This window comes from Delphinus delphis, chromosome 19 (assembly GCF_949987515.2).
Source record: "Delphinus delphis chromosome 19, mDelDel1.2, whole genome shotgun sequence".
NCBI classification, from domain to species: Eukaryota; Metazoa; Chordata; class Mammalia; order Artiodactyla; family Delphinidae; genus Delphinus; species Delphinus delphis.
The window spans coordinates 19,773,961-19,795,045 of record NC_082701.1 but is presented as its reverse complement, the minus strand read 5'-3'; the positions used below and the strand labels follow the sequence as shown (position 1 = coordinate 19,795,045).

At 55.3% G+C, this 21,085-nt stretch overlaps 1 protein-coding gene across 3 annotated transcripts; it reads left to right on the top strand.

The window, feature by feature from the left end:
• Positions 1 to 19,772, top strand: LOC132414189 (signal transducer and activator of transcription 5A). 3 transcript variants are annotated; one of them, XM_059996566.1, is made up of 19 exons: positions 1 to 91; positions 890 to 1,044; positions 1,348 to 1,504; positions 2,694 to 2,783; positions 5,753 to 5,927; positions 10,486 to 10,616; positions 10,825 to 10,976; positions 11,448 to 11,603; positions 12,013 to 12,192; positions 13,497 to 13,584; positions 13,679 to 13,795; positions 14,133 to 14,225; positions 14,664 to 14,870; positions 15,467 to 15,561; positions 15,647 to 15,777; positions 16,210 to 16,365; positions 16,906 to 16,957; positions 17,231 to 17,338; positions 18,338 to 19,772. In XM_059996566.1, the coding sequence occupies exons 2-19, from the start codon at positions 917 to 919 to the stop codon at positions 18,498 to 18,500; spliced, it is 2,379 nt and encodes a 792-aa protein (XP_059852549.1). In that variant the 5' UTR covers positions 1 to 91; positions 890 to 916; the 3' UTR covers positions 18,501 to 19,772. The 3 variants fall into 3 exon arrangements, with proteins under 3 accessions (XP_059852549.1, XP_059852547.1, XP_059852548.1); XM_059996564.1 differs by having other exon boundaries at positions 13,679 to 13,801; XM_059996565.1 differs by having other exon boundaries at positions 20 to 91; positions 907 to 1,044; positions 13,679 to 13,801.
• Positions 19,773 to 21,085: the final 1,313 nt, after the last annotated feature.

Here is a 21,085-nt window from a genome sequence, read left to right as displayed (position 1 = left end):
GTAACAGCCGCCGCCACCGCCTCCGCCGCCGCCAGGAGCCCGGGCCGGGAGCGAGCGTCAGCCCCGCAGCCGGACGGCTCTGCGCGACCAGGTGGGTGGCCCGGCCGCGCGTCCCCGGCGGCGCGCGCCCAGAGGGCGCCCCTGGCTGCTGCCCCGGCCCCCTCACCGCGGGACCCGGAGCCCGACGGCCGTAGGGGTGCAGGGGACGGTCCCCGGGACCGAGAGGGAGTTTCGGCGCAGAGCGCAGCGCGGACGAGAGACGAGGGACGCGGGACGCTGATGCAGGGAGGGGGGCGAGGGTGGACGCCATCCTCGCCGGCAGAGGGCAGGGGGCGCTGTGGGACTGGACAGTGGGAGACCTCGGGGCACAGCCTGGGGGACGCAGCCCAAGAGAGGGAGTGTCTGTCTCCTCAGCCCTCTCTCCTTAACCCCAGCCACGTGCTTACGGTGACAGAGCCGTCCGGTGGGAACCGTCGGTGGCGTTGCCCAAACGTTGGGCTGGAATATCCCCCGTTCCCAGAAATGGGGACTCGGGGTTCGAAGCAGGGTGGGGGGATTCTTGCAGCCCTCCCCAGAGGGCCCGTGGGCCTCCGCCATCAAGTTTCTCTTTCAGTTTCTAGCTGTTCCCACCCCGGGGAAGCCCCGGTGGGGCGAGGGGAGAGGAAGAGGGGGAGGGCACCTGCCTTTCGGGAGCCCCTCCCCAAGCCTCAGCGGGTTCCTCGCTGGAGGGAAGGGCGGCCTTCCCCTCCTCACCCTCTCTCTTCCCGCACAGGAAAGCGTGTCTGTGGGAGGGGAGGGGCCGGGCCTGACCGCGGTCCAGGGATGGGTGGGCATGGCAGGGCCAGGGGCAGGCCCAGCCCTCGCCTCTAACAAGGAGGCGCCTCTTCAGCCCTCTGCTCGCGCTAGGTGAACGGACATGGCGGGCTGGATCCAGGCCCAACAGCTGCAGGGAGATGCGCTTCGCCAGATGCAGGTGCTGTATGGGCAGCACTTCCCCATCGAGGTCCGGCATTACTTAGCGCAGTGGATCGAGAGCCAGCCGTGGTAGGTGCCCCTGCCTGCCGCCATCCAGGCCCCTCGGCCTTTAGGTCTCCTCTTTGTGGTTTGGTGAGATTCTGGTCCTGTCTGTCCCGCTCTGTGCAGAAGGGGCTGTGTCCTTGGGAAAGGGGAACAGGGAAATGGGAGTCTGGGATTGGAGAGGGAATGTTTCTAGACTCTGGTGCCTGTGGAGCTGCCAGGAACAAGTCTTGTGGGCACGAGCCTTGGATTTCCACGTCCCTCTTGGTGCCTGACCTCCATGCCCAAGGAGGCGTCATAGTAGGCTTCTCTCTCCTGCCCTACCCCAAGGGATGCCATCGACCTGGACAATCCCCAGGACCGACCCCAGGCCACCCAGCTCCTGGAGGGCCTGGTGCAGGAGCTGCAGAAGAAGGCTGAGCACCAAGTAGGGGAAGATGGGTTCTTACTGAAGATCAAGCTGGGGCATTATGCCACGCAGCTCCAGGTGGGTATGAGCTTGGGGCCACGCAGCTCCAGGTGGGTATGAGCTTGGGGCCACGAAGCTCCAGGTGGGCGTGAGCTCCGGGCCATCTGCAGGGTGCGGTGTCCGCCTTCTCTTTCCAGCACCAGAACCCCTGGTTTTTTTCCTGGTTTGGCCACTGACTCACCGTATGTCCCTGAACTTATCGGCGACCTTTCTGTGCTTCGATTTCCCCCACCCCCTCTTTCTAAATCAGACCTGTCAGATTCCCCTTAGCATATTATAGAGCAAGAGGTGGGGCGTGTTTGTCCCCAAGAGAAGGGGGATGGGTGAAACTGCATTCTGGGCAGATCAAGCAGAAGGGATGGGGTAGAGCAAGTCAAGATTCTGTTGTCAGAGAAAGGAATACTGACAGGTTCTAGAAATGAGGCAACGAGGCAGCCACACATCCCTCTTGCGGCTCTTTTAAAGGCTTTTCAAAGAGCTGCTGAAGTCGCGTGCAAGAGGAACAGAGTTGTCCTGGAGCCTTGAATTAAGGTTTTGGATGTAAGGTGTAGCTTCTCCTTCACCTGAGGATGCGGGGGGAAGGAATATAGGGGAGAGAGGGAGTTTTGGTGGCAGCAGGAAAGGGGTGAGGGTGGTAATCGTAGTTGAGCATTTGTTGGAACTCACTTGAATATTTAGAGAGCCCTTCTTAAATACCAGCAGCAGGGTGCCAGAAGAATAAAAAGTCCATCCCAGAAGAGGCAGGAAACACGAGAAACTTGGTGGGAAGAGGGGAGCAAAATAGGAACCCAGGGCCAGGACTATAGTGGAAGTACCTTGACCTTGGCATTAGATGCCCTAATGAGTCATCTGCTCAATCGTTTGCCTCTGGACAAGTACTTAATCTCTCTGAGCATCAGTTTTCTCATCTGTGAAATGAGGATAACAGTTTCTGCTTATGTCATAGGGTTTCTATGATGTACAAGTCAAAGGCGATGGCAGATTGGAAGTGCTTTGTAAACTGTTTCTAATGCACTGCAAACCAAATATGAAGATCTGCGAGGGGAAATCAAGTCCAGGAGAGACAGAGGTTCTGGTGACAGTTCCTGAGGCTTCCCAGGGGAAGCTGAGGCAGGGGCTGGAGGAGAGGAAGGGGTGGGCGTGGCTCTGCAATGGTCGTGGTGGGAGCAGAGGATGGCCACTGACAGCTGCTCTTGGATTCTTTCAGAACACGTATGACCACTGCCCCATGGAGCTGGTCCGCTGCATCCGCCATATTCTGTACAATGAACAGAGGCTGGTCCGAGAAGCCAACAATGTGAGTGTCCCATGGGTCTGGGGAGAGGTTTTGGGAAGTCCTTCTACCTGCTTTTGTATGTTTTATAAACACTGGCATGAGAAAGCACCAAAGAAATAAAAGACTTGGGCAAGTGTGAGACGCAGTATCCCATGCAGGTGTAGACTGACACCCGACCCCCACTCCCCGGCTTCAGTCCCTGGCTCTACTACTTACTAGCTGTGTGACTTAAGCAAGTTACTTAACCTCTCTGAGCCGCTGTCTTTTTCTATTATAAATGAGGACAGTCACAGTATCTACCCTGTAGGGTTATTGTGTGATACTATGTGGGCAAAGGATAGACAAACACAAATGAAACAGAAAAGGAAGCCCTAAAAACACACATACACATCAGATACTATGTGGGCGAAGGATAGACAAACACAAATGAAACAGGAAAGGAAGCCCTAAAAACACACATACACGTCAGGAGATGCAATCTATGTCAGTCAGTGATGGCATTACACATCACCAGGAGGAAGATGTGTCATTCAATAAATGGGGCTGGAGACAAAAGAAGAAATATCCTCTGGTGTGGTCTATGAGGGGAAGCAGAGCCGAGGTCTATGTCAGAAGAAGTAACCCGGCAAGCTCAGAGAAGCGAGGCCTAGCGAGGCAGAGCAGGGACTCGTCCCCCATGTTCTGAAATCATAAAGGCATCAGACATTGCTTGGACAATGGTACAAATGGTATATTATCTGTAATAAAGCAAAATGAATTTCATAAAATGATATCCCACAGGTGAAGACCACAGACTAGTGCCTGGAGCGAACTCATATTTATTATTTACTTGTGGTGGAGACTGATTTCAAGAATTTGAGAGTTCATTCAGTAAACATTTATTCAGGTCTTGCTGTGCATCTGACACTGGACTAGGACGGGAAAAACAGATAAAGTCCTGGTCTCCACCTAAAGGGAATTCAGGCGATGATAGATTCTTTAGGTGTCAGCTGAGTGCTAAGCGGGCCTCTTTGGAAAAAGAATCCAACTCAGACTGGAGCAGCCTGGCTGGTGGAGGGGAGGGTGTCCTGAGGAAAAGGATGCCCGAACTACAGTGGGGAAAGAGGGAGGAAGGAGGCAGGATGAGTTTTCTAGTCAAAAATAACAGCAGTATATGTGAGGGCAGGAAGGCGCGAGCCACCTTATGACATTCGAAGAACTGTAAGTGTTCAGTGCTACTGGGGAGAAGGGAGCCAACTGGGCAGAAGCCAGGTCACAGAGGGTCAACTGGTACAACTCTTGACTTGGTGCAATTACAGAGCTATCTGTAAATGTACAAATGAGTTCGGCTGCAATTAAGAAATACATGCCTATGATGCAGGTCATGGTTGGGGGGAAATAAGTGTTCTCCCAGTCATCAAGCTGTTCTTCAACACCTCTGGTGTCCTGGGCTTTGGGGATTTTGTGGTGCACAAGACAGACAAGGTCCTAGGCCTTAAGGAGTTCACATCCTAGTGCAGGGAGGCAGACAAGAAAGAACATGCAGGCTTCCCTGGTGGCGCAGTGGTTAAGAATCCGCCTGCCAATGCAGGGGACACGGGTTCGAGCCCTGGTCCGGGAAGATCCCACCTACCGCAGAACAACTAAGCCCGTGAGCCACAACTACTGAGCCTGCGCTCTAGAGCCCGTGCTCTGCAACAAGAGAGGCCACGACAATGAGAAGCCCGTGCACCGCAAGGAAGAGTAGCCCCCGCTTGCCTCAACTAGAGAAAGCCCATGAGCAGCAACGAAGATCCAACACAGCCAAAAATAAAACAAATTAATAAATAAATTTTAAAAAAGAAAGAAAGGGGCTTCCCTGCTGGCGCAGTGGTTGAGAGTCTGCCTGCCGATGCAGGGGACCCGGGTTCGTGTCCCGGTCCAGGAAGATCCCACATGCCGCGGAGCGGCTGGGCCCGTGAGCCATGGCCGCTGAGCCTGCGCGTCCGGAGCCTGTGCTCCACAACGGGAGAGGCCACAACAGTGAGAGGCCCGCGTACCGCAAAAAAAAAAAAAAAGAAAAGAAAAAAGAAAGAACGAACATGCAAGAAAAAGACATCTTTGGTAAGGGAGGTCCTATTTTAAATTGGCTCGTCAGAGAGGGTCACTCTGAAAAGGTGCCAGTGGAAGCGCCCGCAGGAAGGTTTGGTGCCGGAATGTTCCAGGTGATGGAACGACAAATACAAAGGCACTGAGGCAGGAACACGCTTATGTATTCAGGAACAGAAAGTAGCGGGTGTGCTTGGGCAGCAGTGGTGCTGCGGGTAGGGTAGGCAGAGGCCATCGGCTAGGGCCGTGGAGGGTGTGGAAGGAGTTTGGATTGTATTCTGAGAGCAGGTCATCTGAAAGGCCCTAAAGACTTGGTTGAAGGAATAGATCCGACCAGGTTAGTTCAATGACTGGATCCACAAAGCCCTTGTGGATGCCTCCCCTGTCCCTTCACTTGGGGTCTCCAGGATGCCACCTGTGAGCGGTTCACCCTCTTCCCTCAGTCACAAGAAGGTCTCGAGTGAGGACACAGATGATGTGTGTTCACACAGCCTTGTCCCCCACTGTGTCCCCAGCACCTAGCACAGGTGGCATCGTGGCATCGGGTCAGCGAATGACTACGAAATGAGGGGTCATCATCATTAGTAGGAAAACCCAGGTAACTCCTGGGACATGTTGAGTTCTAGTCTCTCCAGAGAGAACTCAGATGGACCCTGTGTGGGATACTCTGGTGGAGGTTAGAACTGCAATAGAAGTTTCTTCCATGCTTTATGAAGATGCCGTAGTCTGCCAGGTCACCTGTTTCTCTTCCTCCACCCCCATCCTGGCAAATGACTCTCCTTCTGACTCAAAGTACCCTTCCTTCTTATTCTAGATCTGGCATCTGGTGTCTGTAGTGTTGGCGTTCCCCAGGGCCTGAGGTTTTCTTCCATCCTCACTGCCCAGTTTACTGCTGCCCACACTCTCCCCTGATATGTCTCCAGGGTAGCTCTTCTTCTGGGATCCTGGTTGATGCCATGTCCCAGAAACACCTTCAGATCAACCAGACACTTGAGGAGCTGCGACTGGTCACACAGGACACAGAGAATGAGCTGAAGAAGCTGCAGCAGACTCAAGAGTACTTCATCATCCAGTATCAAGAGAGCCTGAGGATCCAGGGTAAGGCTGCTGTAGGAGGGCAGCGTGTGTCTGGGGGACGGGAGTGAAACCACTTTGTGAACTCCTGCAGGGTTGGGGCTAGATCCACGTCTGTCTCCCCAGAACCTTATCCAAAGCTTGGGAGGAGTAACGTTCCCAGTGATGGAGCCCCTGCTATGGGCCAAGCTCCAGGCTAAAACCTTTGCATGCATTATTCACTATAACCTTTACAACAGCCCTAAAAAATAGGTAGTTGTATTATTCCTGTTTTGCAGATGATAAACTGATGTTCAAAGAGAACACGTAATTTGGCCTGGGTTTCTTTAAATTTATTTTCTTTATTTTTGGCTGCATTGGGTCTTCGTTGCTGCGCGTGGGCTTTTCTCTAGTTGCAGAGAGCGGGGCTACTCTTCGTTGTGGTGCGCAGGCTTCTCATTGCAGTGGCTTCTCTTGTTGTGGAGCACGGGCTCTAGGTGCACAGGCTTCAGTAGTTGTGGCACACGGGCTCAGTAGTTGTGGCTCACGGGCTCTAGAGCGCAGGCTCAGTAGTTGTGGCGCATGGGCTTAGTTGCTTGGGCTTGAACCCATGTCCCCCGCATTGGCAGGCGGATTCTTAACCACGGCGCCACCAGAGAAGCCCTGGCCTGGGTTTCTTGCAAGTTGCAGAACTGGATCTTAACTAGAGATATGTCATAACATCACTATATTTTAACCAATATTCAGTGAATATTTCAATGAATGAATCAATGAAAGAATGAATATGGACAAAGTGTTCCCCAGTCAAAGGGACGACTTAGGTTGGGAGTCCCCTGGTTGAACCAGGCTGGGGAGAGGTGGAACTCCAGGAATGCCCCTTCTTGAGCCTAATAGGAGGTAAAGATGGGAGGAGGAGGTGACAGTGGAAAACTCTCCTGTCTCCTAGGTCTATAACTTGCTAGTGACTGCCATGATAAGGGTGTAGGGAAAGAAAAATTAACTCAGAAGAAATTCACCCCAGGTACACTTTTAAGAGTCTTGAAATGTGGCTCATCTTCCTTCACTTCAAATTGACCCCAGAGCTGTACCACCCCATTCTAGTGAGAACAAGAAGTATCAAACTGCCTTTTCCTTCGCTCTTCTATTTTCGGTGTCTTAAGGTAGAACCATAGGTCATTGATTTTAGGCCTTTCTTCTTTTCTAATGTATATATTCAGAGCTATCAATTTCCCTCTCATCAGTGCTTTAGCTGCATCTCATCATTTTGGATATGCTGTATGCTCATTATCATTCAGTTTGAAATATTATCTAATTTCTCTTCTGATTAATTATTTTACCATATACTATTTAGAAGTATATTGTTTAATTTCCAAATATTTTGTGTTTTTCTAGATGTCATATCATTATTGATTTCATTTTCATTACATTGTTAAATTCCACTGTTGTCAGAGAACATACTCTATATGATCTCTTCTTGTAAATTTTTTTTTTTTTTTTTTTTTTTTGCGGTACGCGGGCCTGTCACTGTTGTGGCCTCTCCCATTGCAGAGCACAGCCTCTGGACACGCAGGCTCAGCCGCTCTGCGGCATGTGGGATCCTCCCGGACCGGGACATGAACCCATGTCCCCTGCATTGGCAGGTGGACTCTCAACCACTGCGCCACCAGGGAAGCCCTCTTCTTGTAAATTTATTGAGACCTGTTCTATGCCCCAGCATATGCTCTGTGTTGGTGAATGTATTTTGTGGACTTGAATGTATGTTCTGAAGTTGTTTTATTTTAAGATAGCAATAATAAATTCAATAATGTTAACATATATAACATAATATATGATGTTAACATAATAAAGTTAAAAAAACCCACACCAAATTTAGTGAGTAGAGTGGCATTGCTTTACATTTTTGCAAATCTCTTTAATGTTAGGCTTAATAGGAGATAGCTGGAGCTGGCTTTCAATCTGTTGTAACATCACATATCTTGTAACCTCTAGAAAACTCTGCTGTATGCTTATGAGTGAATAAGAGAAAAAAAGGTAAATAAGGTCCTATGACTTTATGAAAATAGTTCTGGCTTGGTGGACCTCCTATAAGGGTCTTAGGAACCCTTCAGGGATCCCTGGTTCACACTTTAAGAATCACTGATATATCTTTATTGATTTTTTTGCCTAATTGTTCTATCAGATGCTGAAAGAGAGGTATCAAAATCTCCTATAGTATTGTGTAATTTTCCAATTATTTATGTAAATATTTCTTTTATGTATTTTTGAAGCTTTGTTATTAGATGCATATACGTTGAGAATTATTATGTCATTCTGGTTGATTGACACCTTAATACTTATGGAATATCTTTCTTGAGCTCTGGTAACACTCTTTGCCTTGAAGTCTACTTTATCAGATATTAGTATTACTCCTCCAGCCTTCTTATTCTATTTTTAAATAGAAACATATTTTTATCCATGCATTTTAACATTTGAAATGTAGACAGCATATAGTTGAGTCCAGCTTTTTTATTTATTCTGACAATCTTTGCTTTTAATTAAGGTGTTTAGTCCATTAATATTTAATGTAATAGCAATTGAGGTCCCCATGTTAATATTTATTTTGTTTTGTCCCTTTTCAGTATTTGTTCCTCTGTTCTTCCTTTTAATTGTTTAAATTTTTTAAGATTCTATTTTAATTTAACTACTTAAGCTTTCCTCCTACCTTGCCCTGTCAGTGTTTTCTGTACCCTGAGACTAGCACATTGCCTGAATCATAGCAGCTGTTGAGTAAATGTTGGGGCGATAATTCTAGCAGCTCTTCTTCAGATCTGAATCCATCCCAGACTGACCCGAAAGAAAGGAAGGCCCTCCTGCTACATTAGGGAGCAGGACATTTCAGGCTATTATTTCTACCCAAGGCCGTTGACTGGTTGACAGTATTGATGATCCTATTCTGGGGTTTTCTGTTTCCTACTTGTGAGGTTGGGTTTCGATTCTGGTTTGGGTCTGTCCCCATCGTGCAATGTCAGTTCAGTCTCATTGATCAAGTGCACCCATCAGAAACACAGACTACTGATCCGTGTGTGCAAGGGAAGTCTCAGCTCCCTCCAGTGGAGCAGACAGTTGCCTCAAGTCTCCTGGCGTCCTTCCCAGAAACTTCTCTAATTTGCCAGGAGAGACCTAAGTGGGTCACTTGCATAAGGAGGCTGGGCCTGGTGTTGGGATCCCCACCACCTCCCTGTGGGTGGCAGGATTCCGAGGTGGCTCTCCAGATTCTTCTGCTGTGTTCCTTACCTGCTCAGTCCCCCGCAGTCATGTGAGAGCCATGTTTCTAAGTTCTCTTCTAGTTCTGGGCCTTCCTGGCTGTCTAGGGTTGTGTTAGTGTGTCCTTAGTTGCTTTTGTGCGTCCATAGGGCAGGGCCTCGGTCAGTGTGACATGGCCCTCAGAGGCCTGCCAGGAACTTGACCAAGACCTGCTGACTGACGCTCTCATCTTCTTGACTCAGCCCCCGTAAGGACCGTGGGACGTTCCAAAAGCCTGTTGGTGGGGGTAGGAATGCCAGCATCTAGGATGGTGATTGCCTGTGGAGGGAGGGATGGGGATGCCGGCAGGGGAGGGTGTACAGGTGCTTAACTGTGGAAATGTTTACTTTCTTAAGCTGGCGTCTTGATACATAGGTGTTCCTTGTATCATCCTTTCTATCAATACTTGCCTAGGTCTTAAGTATTATATAACAGATTTTTTGAAAAGGCCTCGTCAGTGAGGCCTCGTTACCTTATTCCTGCCATCGATGAGATGCCTGACAGCTGGTGTGGAGAGAAGCTGCCTCCCTCTCTTGAGAGAATCTTGCTGCTTTCGTGTCCCCAGTGGCCCTGGACACTCTGTCTCCCTCCCTCTTCCGGCTGGTCTGCTGAGCTCACAGAGACCCAACCTGGACAAACATGTTAGGCCCCTTCAGCACCTGGAGAACCCCCCCCCCACACCACCCCGCTTCCCCGAGGAGAGGCTGCTGCGCTCAGCCCCGCGGAGCAGGGCCTTCCCGATGCGGCTTTGTCCTGAGAGCTGCTCCATCAGCCTTTAATCCCGTCCTGTAACCCACTGACCGTGAGGACTGACTCTCACCTGGAGCTGATGGTGCCAGGCAGCTTCCTGAGTATTTTCTGCATCATTGCTTATTTAACGTCACAGCAGCCACTGAGGCAGGTGCCGTGATTCTCCCATTTTACACCTGGGGAAGCTGAGGCATGGGAGAGTGAGGTGATTTGCCCGAGTTCACCCGCCTTTTAAACGGCAAGGACACACTTCAGACCAGGCAGGGTGGCTCTAAGCCGGACCCCGCGTGGGGAGAGGAGGGCTGCGCGGGCAGGGAGGCCATGGGCTGGCTCCTCCCCAGCTGTACCCCGAGCTTCCGTCTCCCCACTCCCCAAGGGGAGCTCAGAGTCGGGGGGCCAGGGGACGGAGCCCACTCATCTTTGGGCGCCATGGCTGTGGAACCCTGACTGGCCACTTGTCAGCTGTGTCCCCTCCAGGGTTTTGCCTCCAGAACAGGTGAGTGCAGGTCTGCCGGGCTCCCAGCGGGACCCGGGGAGGTCATGGTCGTGGGTGTCCTGTCCCCTCCTCCAGCTCAGTTTGCCCAGCTGGCCCAGCTGAACCCCCAGGAGCGTCTGAGCCGGGAGACGGCCCTCCAGCAGAAGCAGGTGTCCCTGGAGGCCTGGCTGCAGCGCGAGGCCCAGACGCTGCAGCAGTACCGCGTGGTGAGTGGGCTCTGCGTCCCTCCCCTCCCGGGTGTGGACCTGAGGGAGGGAGAGAGCCAGGAGGAGAGCAGGACCCAGCAGAGCAGGAGGCCAGAGCCTTCCCCCCTGTGTGGGCACGCAGGGCAGAGTGGGTCGGCAAGGAGTGAGGGGAGGCCCTGCGGGGTGTTCTGAGAGCCCAGAAGGGCCGCTCCCCTCGCCCACCCCGCAGGAGCTGGCCGAGAAGCACCAGAAGACCCTGCAGCTGCTGCGGAAGCAGCAGACCATCATTCTGGATGACGAGCTGATCCAGTGGAAGCGGCGGCAGCAGCTGGCGGGGAACGGAGGGCCCCCCGAGGGCAGCCTGGACGTGCTACAATCCTGGTAGTGGGTGTGGGGGGCCAGGCGGGGGCGGCAGGGGCTCAGCGTGGCGCCACCGGCTGCTGTCCTGCTCCTGTGTTTCCGTGAGCAGCCGGCTCCCTCTGTCGGGGCACAGGTCTCATTTCACCAGTGGTCTGGTTCCTGATGCAGACTTTGGTGCCCCCGTCCTGTGCCACCTTCCCCGGGAGGGGCGTCCCTGGGTGAGGGAGTGGGGTGGGGCCAGGTGTGCAGAGCGACGCTCAGGCTGGTTGGACCCAAGTCAGGGTCGCTCCTCCTGTGAGTTTCTTTGTGTTTCTGGAAGGCAGGGCAGCTGTGCTCTGCTCAGTGGACAGGCCGGGCGGCTAAGGTGCCGAGGCTTCCTGGGGTGGAGCTGGGTCTGGGCCTTCTCCCCAGCCTGGGAGCCTTCTGGCTTCTGGCCTGGAGGAAGGGGGTGAAGGCTTTGTCCTTCCCTTTGGCCTCGGGGCTCCCGTGCAGGTGTGAGAAGTTGGCGGAGATCATCTGGCAGAACCGGCAGCAGATCCGCAGAGCTGAGCACCTCTGCCAGCAGCTGCCCATCCCCGGCCCCGTGGAGGAGATGCTGGCTGAGGTCAACGCCACCATCACAGACATCATCTCAGCCCTGGTGACCAGGTGATTGCTGCCTCTTGGCCTCGCCCAGGCCCCATCCGGTTGGCCTGGGTCGCGGGCAGCAGGGTCTTTACAGACAGGGCGCTCTGGCCTGAACCCTTCCGTCTGTGCCTCACACCCTCATCCCATCCCCCTCTGTCGCCTGTTGCTGTGGCCTCTTGCGGTTCACCTTGCCCGGTTTCTCTCGTGGACACTGTATGGGCTTGTTCCCCCCATTTCAGCTGTTGAGTTCATCTCACTGCCTCCCCTCCTGCCAGCTCCCCCGACTCGCAGTGGCCCCCCCGGGACCGGGGGCTGTGCCACCAGCCCTTCCTTCGCCTGCTGTGCCCCGCGCAAGGCGGCCTCGCCACGCGGAGGGAGGGAGCGGAGCGCCGTCCCCTGAGGCGTCACCTGGTCACTTGTGTCCCCGCAGCACGTTCATCATCGAGAAGCAGCCCCCTCAGGTCCTGAAGACCCAGACCAAGTTCGCAGCCACCGTGCGCCTGCTGGTGGGCGGGAAGCTGAACGTGCACATGAACCCCCCGCAGGTGAAGGCGACCATCATCAGTGAGCAGCAGGCCAAGTCGCTGCTCAAGAACGAGAACACCCGCAAGTACGTTGCCCTGCTCCCATCTGCCCCTCCCTCAGCTCAGCCTCTGTTCTACAGCAGGCGTCCTGGGGGATGGGGACAGCATGGCCTCCCCCTCCGAAACCCTTTGTCCTGCATTGCGATGTGGCCCCGTGTCGCTCCAGTTCACTCCTTCTGTCCTGGCGTACACTTCGCACACATAGTAAATCAACAAGGATTTCGCTGCTGGGTGTCCCAGGACCTGTGCTGAGCACTGAGACACAGCTGTGATCCACACAGAGCTTGGTCCTGTCCCTGCCCAACCTCGAGACAGAAAATTAAAATAAAGCAATATCACAGCGCCTGCAGTACATGGGTAGTCAAGGAGGGCCTTTCTGAGGCTATATTTGAGTGGAGACCTGAATGAGAAGGTCAAGAGTGTTTGGGGAGGGCTTCCCTGGTGGGGCAGTGGTTGAGAGTCCGCCTGCCGATGCAGGGGACGCGGGTTCGTGCCCCGGTCCGGGAGGATCCCACGTGCCGCAGAGCGGCTGGGCCTGTGAGCCATGGCCGCTGAGCCTGCGCGTCCGGAGCCTGTGCTCCGCAACGGGAGAGGCCACAACAGTGAGAGGCCCGCGTACCGCAAAAAAAAAAAAGAAAAAAAAGAGTGTTTGGGGAGATAGGAAGGGCAAGTACAGAAGTCCCGAGGCAGGCACTGAGCGTACGTGTTCAGCAAACAGACAAGGCAGTGGGCTCGCTTGTCCTGAGTGAGGCCAGGGAGGTGGGCAGGGGTTGATCTCGGGAATCTTTGTAGGCTGTGGTCATGATTTTTATCTCAGGTGCGCTAGAAACTGCCGAAGGCCCCCACATCAATCTTAAATTTATTTATTTGTTTATTCATTCATTTATTTATTTATTGGCTGCGTTGGGTCTTTGTTGCTGCCCGCAGGCTCTCTCTAGTCGCGGCGAGCGGGGGCTGCTCTTCGCTGCGGTGCGCAGGCCTCCCATTGCGGTGGCTTCTCTTTGCTGCGGAGCATGGGCTCTAGGCACGTTGCTTCAGTAGTCGTGGCACGTGGGCTCAGTAGCTGTGGCTCGGGGGCTCAGTAGTCCCCACATCAATCTTGATACCCAAGGAATTTTAGTGATAGAGACACAGGCCCCACCCTTGGAGACTTTGCTCAGGTGCTCTCAGATTGATGAGAAAGTGAGCCCGGGGACACTCGGAGAAATGCTCTTAGGGGAGGGGCAGGGGCTGCTGGCAGGGCTTTCTGGAGAAGTCTGGGCCCAGGGTGCAGACAGGGTGGTGCTCCTGGCCTGGGCCCAGTAGAGATGGGTTCTTCCCTGCTTCGCAGTGAGTGCAGCGGAGAGATCTTGAACAACTGTTGTGTGATGGAGTATCACCAGGCCACAGGCACCCTCAGCGCTCACTTCAGGAACATGGTGAGGACTGGGCCCCGCCCACGGAGGGAGGCCTGCCCAGAGCCGAGTCCTCTAACCGGCGGCTTTCTCCTCGTTCCCCTCTGACCTCCGGCAGTCGCTGAAGAGGATCAAGCGCGCTGACCGGCGAGGCGCGGAGTCCGTGACAGAGGAGAAGTTCACGGTCCTGTTTGAGTCTCAGTTCAGTGTTGGCAGCAATGAGCTTGTGTTTCAGGTGAAGGTGAGACCCGGCTCCCCGTCTCCTTGCGGGCTGCCCGGCTGGCTTGGGAAAGCCAGAGACTTGAATCCTCACACAGGCTCAGTCCAGTTACCCCGTGATGCTCTCAGAAAACCTAATGTCACCCTGCTGGTGTCCATTTGCGAGGTTTTAAGCCCGCACCAGCCCGCAGAGTTTAGGCAATGGGCCAAGAAGAAGTGTGTTGTGTTTTTTGTTTGTTTTTGGTTTAGTTTTGCTGGGAGGGGCTTGAGGAATGAGGGTTGGGGTTCTCCCCCAAGAGGAGGGCAAGACGGTGGTCATATGCCCTCACCCCTCATTCCCTGGATTCCCGTAGACCCTGTCCCTTCCTGTGGTTGTCATTGTTCATGGCAGCCAGGACCACAATGCTACTGCCACCGTGCTATGGGACAATGCCTTTGCTGAGCCGGTGAGTCCCCATGAGACCCTCACCTCGGCCCCTCGGAGCTTCCCAGGGTCAGCCCCAACCCCAGGGCCCCTGCTGAGTGGTCTTCCCCAACCCTAGGGCCAGACCAGAGGTCGGGGGCAGCTGGTGTGAACAGCCTGCCCTCGGCATGTCCTAGGCTCTGTCTGGGCTCTGGGTCAAGGGACTGGGGTCTCCTAGGTCTGTGAGTGTGGTCTTGGGGTTCTGGTCCCTGATCTCTCTCCCCAGGGTCCTGGTCTGGGTCTCCATCCCTGTATGCCCACCCCTCTGCCCCTGCCCCCAGCCTTTCTTTCCCTTGCATTTTTGTCCCCTTTTCTGGACCTTTCTCAGTCCCCTCTATCTCTTGGTATCTGTGTCTGTGTGTGTGTAAATATCTCCTACTCCCTCAATCTGCCTTTTTTTCCTTTCTTCTCTCCCCTTCAGGGCAGGGTGCCGTTTGCAGTGCCTGACAAAGTCCTGTGGCCGCAGCTGTGCGAGGCGCTCAACATGAAATTCAAGGCCGAAGTGCAGAGCAACCGGGGCCTGACCAAGGAGAACCTCGTGTTCCTGGCGCAGAAGCTCTTCAACAGCGGTAGCAGCCACCTCGAGGACTACAATGGCATGTCCGTGTCCTGGTCCCAGTTCAACAGGGTGAGGGACGCCGCCCGCTGCCTGCCTGGGACCACCCCGCCACCCTTCCCCCACCTCACGCACAGGTTACTGCCCCTGGTCAGTGGCCCCCCTCTACCCCCATCCCCCCTCTTCTACAACCAGGAGAGACGGGGGCTAGTACCCCAAGGAACGCAGGCAGCCATGAGAGCCGAAGCAGGACGATGGAAGGAACCCGGAGCTGGGCGTCAGGGTCCCTGGGCTCTAGCCCTCGATGTGTTAACTAACTGGCCAGGCCCCTTCCCTCCTCTGTGCTGCGCTTTGCCCATCTGTAAAGCGAAGGGGCTGGGCAGGAATCACTTTGGAGGTCTCATCCAGCTTGGACAATTCTTTGCACCTCCAGCCCCCACCCCGTGGGGTTGTCCCGGACCCCTGTGTCTGCGAGGCAAGAGGCCAGTGTACTCTCTGGTTCCCTAGGATATGAGCAGGGGCTGTGGCAGTTTGCTGGAGTGTGGGGCAAGTCGGATGAGGAACTGGGAGAAGGTCTGGGTGAGGACAAGAGGGCACTGAGTGTTCCCTGAACCACCCGTGACGACGGGGGCACAAGCCCTGACTGGGGGTTTCCTGGGGACTCTCAGGAGAACTTGCCAGGCTGGAACTACACCTTCTGGCAGTGGTTCGATGGGGTCATGGAGGTGCTGAAGAAACATCACAAGCCCCATTGGAATGACGGGTGAGAGGAATGGGGTCTGGGAGGTCATGGGCTCAGGGGACAGTGGCTGCTGCCAGCAGTGACACTGTATGCTTGATGCACCCAGGGCCATCCTAGGTTTTGTGAATAAGCAACAGGCCCATGACCTGCTCATCAACAAGCCCGACGGCACCTTCTTGTTGCGCTTTAGCGACTCAGAAATAGGGGGCATCACCATTGCCTGGAAGTTTGACTCTCGTGAGTTCCCTACGTGCCCACACTCTAGCCCCAGTGGCCCTGTCTTCCATTTCCTCGTTGCCTATCCTCCATCAGGCCTGCATCCTTAGAAGGTGTCCGGTGGGAGACACGGGAACTGAGCTTGGAGGGTGGGAGGAGTGTTGCTCAGAAGCACTTTCCCTCTCTGTTGTTTTCCACTGGGGAGAACCTAAAATCATTGGCCTCCTGGACTCCAGAACTGCCGGGCGAGTCCTTCTCTGCCCTGACCCAGCCTTGTTGGTATCTGCTTGCCCGTGGTCATTTCATTGCCCTATGCCGAGGAGCACAGGGGTGGGGTCGCCGTGCAGGCTAGTAAAAGCCCTGATGTCTCTGCAAGCCTGCCCTGAAGCCCCACAGCTCTGATCCTCCTCCCCAGGGTGGTGGGTTGTGGGAATGAGCTTGGCCTTTTCACAGCTGACCGTAACCTGTGGAATCTGAAGCCGTTCACCACGCGGGATTTCTCCATCCGGTCCCTGGCCGACCGGCTGGGGGACCTGAGCTATCTCATCTACGTGTTTCCTGACCGGCCCAAGGATGAGGTCTTCTCCAAGTACTATACTCCTGTGCTCGGTGCGTACTGCCCAGACACTCCCGGGGCTAGGCAGTGGGGACGCCCCAAGAAGAGCCGAGGGGCCGTTTCCCCTGTGGGTGTTTGTCGGTGGGATGGTGCAAGGCACGTGGAGAGGATTTCAGGGCTCACAACTGAAGAAAAGGAAAGCAAAACCTCTGACCCAGCTTTCTTCCCTGCAAAGCAAAACACTGAGTGGGACTCACTTCTGTGCCCTTGGAGGAAGAGGCTGCAGGGCTGGGGGAGGAGCCGTAATGCAAACCCACAGATAGTGCACGACTCCCATCTCGATCAGCTGCCCTCACCGCCCTCCACCCTCAAACCTACCCTCAAGTTGAGTGTAGGAAGCAAAATGAGACAAGCCAGGGCCTGGCTGGTGTTTATTGTCAGCGGGTGTTTATTGGGAATCTGTGGGAAATTTCATCCCTGCTGAGGCCGCACGGCAATGTGGGGGGAGGCAGACTGCATAGGTGGGTTTCCACTCCCCTGGGAGCTCCCAGAGACTTCAGTTCTCATCACTGTTCTCCCCCCGCCCTCGGCAGCTAAAGCAGTGGACGGATACGTGAAGCCACAGATCAAGCAAGTGGTCCCTGAGTAAGTGTCCCGGGTCCAGCTCTGGTCTCCTGCTGCCTCTCTTCTCCTCTCACCACCCCCCGCCACCCCGCACCTGGCTCTCCTCACCCCTCACCGCCGCCCCTCCTGGGGAGGGAGCTGGGCTTGGTCACCAGGGCGTCGGTACCCAGGGCCCCGCTCCTGCAGCCAGGGCCCCAGGCTCAGCGGGCACGCTGTCCTTCCGCACCTGAAAAAGACACGAAGGTGGCCCCCGAGCCCCTCGCTGCTGAGGCTGTGCCCTGCTTCCTCTCGCAGGTTTGTGAGCGCCTCTGCGGACTCTGCCGGGAGCAGTGCCACCTACATGGACCAGGCCCCCTCCCCAGCCGTGTGCCCCCAGGCTCATTATAACATGTACCCACAGAAGTAGGTTGTGTTCTCCTGGGGCTCCGTGGGGAGGAACTGGGCACTTGGCCTCAGGCTGGGCACCAGAGGGCTGGTGGGCAAGGAACCCAGAGCTCCTCTAGGTCTGAGACCAGCCAGGCCAGGCCGGGCTCTGGCACATGCCCAGGTGCAGGGTGGGTGAGATCAGCCAATGAAAAGCATAGAGCATTTTGAAACTACACGTAGCAGGGTCCTTGCCCTGGTGCTGACTAGCTGTGTGACCTTGGGGAAATTACTGAGCCTCTCTGATGCTCAGTCTCCTCATCTGTAAAATGGAGTCAAAAAGACCTACCACGTGGGACTGGGGTCAGGATTAAGTGAGAGAGTGCAGGTAGAGTATTTAGCACAGATGAGACTGTTATAAGGGCTTGATACAGGGTAACTACGGATGGGGTAGTTGTTCTTAGGAGCTGTGTGGGAACAGGGTGTCAATTGCTCCTCTCTGGAGTTCCCAGAGAAGAGAATTAATTCTCTTCCAAGCTGTGGGTGGCCTGCTGCCGTAGGACGACCGCAGGCTTGGGAGTCACAAAGACCGGAATTCCAATCCTGACTCCACCAGCCAACCAGGTGGCCCTGAACAAGTTTCCTAGCATGATTGAGTCTCAGTTTCTTCCTCTATAAGGTGGAGTAAATACCTGCCTTATGGGTGGCTGTGAGGGTTGGTGTAACGTGGTTGGAAGGCCCAGGCCTTCATAGGTGCTCAGTGAATGGTGCCTGGGGTTTCACGGGCAGCTCATTCACCCAACTACCTCATTCCCCTGAGATCGCTCGATGAGGTTGTCAGCGACGAGACTAGAACTGGGGTGTCTCCCGACAAGCCAGTGACTGACTTATTCAACTTGGGGTGTGAGAGTCTAGCCAGAGCGGGTCCTGCTCCCATGAGCCTCTGGTCTGAGTGGGGAGCAGGCTGGACGCTGTCCCCCAGGAGCCTGGGGCTGTGAGGCATGCCAGCTCCCTCTGACGTCCCTCTCTCTCTACCAGCCCTGACCCCGTCCTCGACCAGGATGGAGAATTCGACCTGGATGAGACCATGGATGTGGCCCGGCACGTGGAGGAACTCTTACGACGCCCTATGGACAGTCTGGACCCCCGCCTCTCCCCGCCTACTGGTCTCTTCACCTCTGCCAGAGGCTCGCTCTCGTGAATGTTTGTTTGAACCCTGCACTTCTCTTTGGAAACGTGCAGGGTTCATATTCATTGTGATTTTGTTTCTGTATCGCTGCGCATATTGATGCCTTTGCCGGCAGCACGTGTCCACATGCACATGCGCACGTTTGTGTACAAGGTGCGCCTGCCTCGCCTTTGCAGTCCTAGGTATGTGGCTGCCTTTTTCTTCAGATGGAGGCGTTCCAAGAGCCCACTGGGTCTGTCTGTTGTGGAAGAGACTGAGCTGCTTCTGTGGTTGCAGGTACGCCGGGCAGGCAAACCTATTCCTGCCAGAGCCTTTGTCTGCTCAGTAGCTATTTGAATGGAATGATTCAAGAAGGGAAAGGAGACAGGTAACGTCTCTAAGCTCAAGTTTTACTCCTGAGTTAGATGCTTTGCCTCCCAAGTGTGTGTGCATATATATATATATATACGTGCATCTGCTCTCGTACAGAGCAACATACGTGTTGGTCTCTTGGTTCTTCCCCTCAGGATGGAGGTTGGAAGAATCAAGAGACCAGTTCTGAGTGATATTTTATACTTTATCTAATGACTATGGACTCCAGGCTTTTTGTGAACTGAGAGCTAATCTAGGCCATCCGCCGTCATGTCCCTAACGCGGCAGAAACGGGTCTTTTGCATCGGGCCTATCAGAGCTGCTGTGAGGATGGAGTTTCTTGGCTTCTTGGTCCCCAGCCAGGGGGCTCCAGCTTCAAGTGTATAATGCTGCTGCCCACATTCCTGCTCTTTCCATCCCATATCCCCTTCCCTCCATCTGGCCCCAGCCTTCTTTCCTCACCTCTCTATCTGCAACCTTGCTTACTTATGGAAGAGGTGGGGGTGGGGAGTGGGGGAGGGACTGGTCGAGGATGTGGTGAACAGGAGGCCCAGGACTTGCAGTGTTGGTCCCCTAACCCCTCCTGGAAAATCCCTGCAGCAAGAGGCAGCACCAGGGGCTTGCAGCTCACCTGTGGAGTTTGGAGGGCGGGGTAAAAGCTGTTCGAGGCCCAATCTGCTGGGAGGTGGAACCTGGAATAGGCCTCAGCACAGTTGCATAACCGGCTGTGGTCTGCGAAGGCCTCGCTCCCAACCTCACACGCTCCTCCCTCTGAAGCTGCCACACGCAGCCAGGGCAGCTGACGGTGGAAGGAGTCCCAGAAGGAGTCCCAGGTTGAAACGTCTCTCCAGGAAGGTGGGGACGGGAAGCATTTGTACAAAGGCTACACATCTGTGTAAACAGTGTTTTTGAATAAAATATTTTTTTTCATAAATTTGCTGGAATGGCTCCTGGGTCGTGGGGACCGCTGGAGTCGTTTTGTTCCTCTCCTCCCGCGCAGCTGGTGCTGTAAGGTGTAGCTTGAAGTTGCCAGTCGGCTCCCATTTCTGTGGTTTTAAGGGTGCCATCCCCACCCCAATACTTTCGGTGCCTCTCAGACTAGAGAACTTGAGGTCTTGGGAAAAGATGGGGCAGGAATTACCGAGGGCAGGGGAGAACTTTGGTCCCTGCCTCTCCTTATCAGCTGCTGCTATAAGCAGTCTCCAAGGTGGCAGCTGGGCGCCAGCGCCCAGACCATTCTCAACCCCTCTGGATGGAAGATGGGGGGGAAGCTGCAGGAGCCTCACAACGGTCCTTCCTCCCCTGGCCTCTTCCCAGAGGCCAGCAGGTGGCACCATCCCCCTGTTCCTGCGTTTTCAAACGGTCGGCCTGAGCCTGGGAGGGAGGCTGGGGCGAGAGGACAGTCTCCCCATTTGGCCCCATTGGCATCGGGGATCCAGGGGCTGTCGCCGAGGGCCGGGGCGGGGGCGGGGAACAAGAGCCTATGACAAGGTTTCTTCAGGGCTCAAAGCGAGGGAAGAAGGGCTCGCAGCCCGCCGGGACCGGCGCAGGGGCCCGGCGCGGGGCTGGCGGGGGTGGGCGGGAGGGGAGGCAGCCGCCGAGCCGGGAGCGCGCTAATCTGGAGCTGCATCTCTGCAGGGGGAGGCGGCGCGTATCTCCCGCACCGGCTCGTCTCCATGGTTTTCGGCGCGCGGGGGGGGGGGGGGGGGGGGGGGGAGGGGAGCCAGGCGAGCGCGCGCCGCGGTCTGAATTATCACCACCCACGGCCCGGGCCCGCAGCCGCGGCCCGTTAAGTGTTGACCCACGGAGCGAACTGAAGAGAAAGTGATAATGGAGCCAACTGCGGAAGGGGAGGCCTGGGGTGGTGGGAGTGTCTGCGCCCCAACCCCCCTTAGGTAGCTTATCTGACCCCAGACAGGACACCGCGGCTTGCAAAGGCCCCGGGAGGGAGGGCGGAGGGAGGCAGGAAGAGGGAGCAGGAAGGCCTCCACTCAAGCTGCCTCCGAGCGGGAGGGGTCGGACCCCTGGCTCCTCCAGGTACCCCTGAGCTGGAGGCTGGCGGCTAATGTTAAGATGGGAGGCGCTCGGTGCCCCAGAGGCGGGCCTGTGTCTACTCGGGCATGAGAGGCTAAGGCCACCAGCCCGGGGCCGCGGTCAACCACCTGCTTTCAAGACCCAGGCTCAGCCTGTAAGACCCCTTCAGAGCTGAAGCAGGGGAAGAGGGACCACCCCGAGCCTCCAGCCAG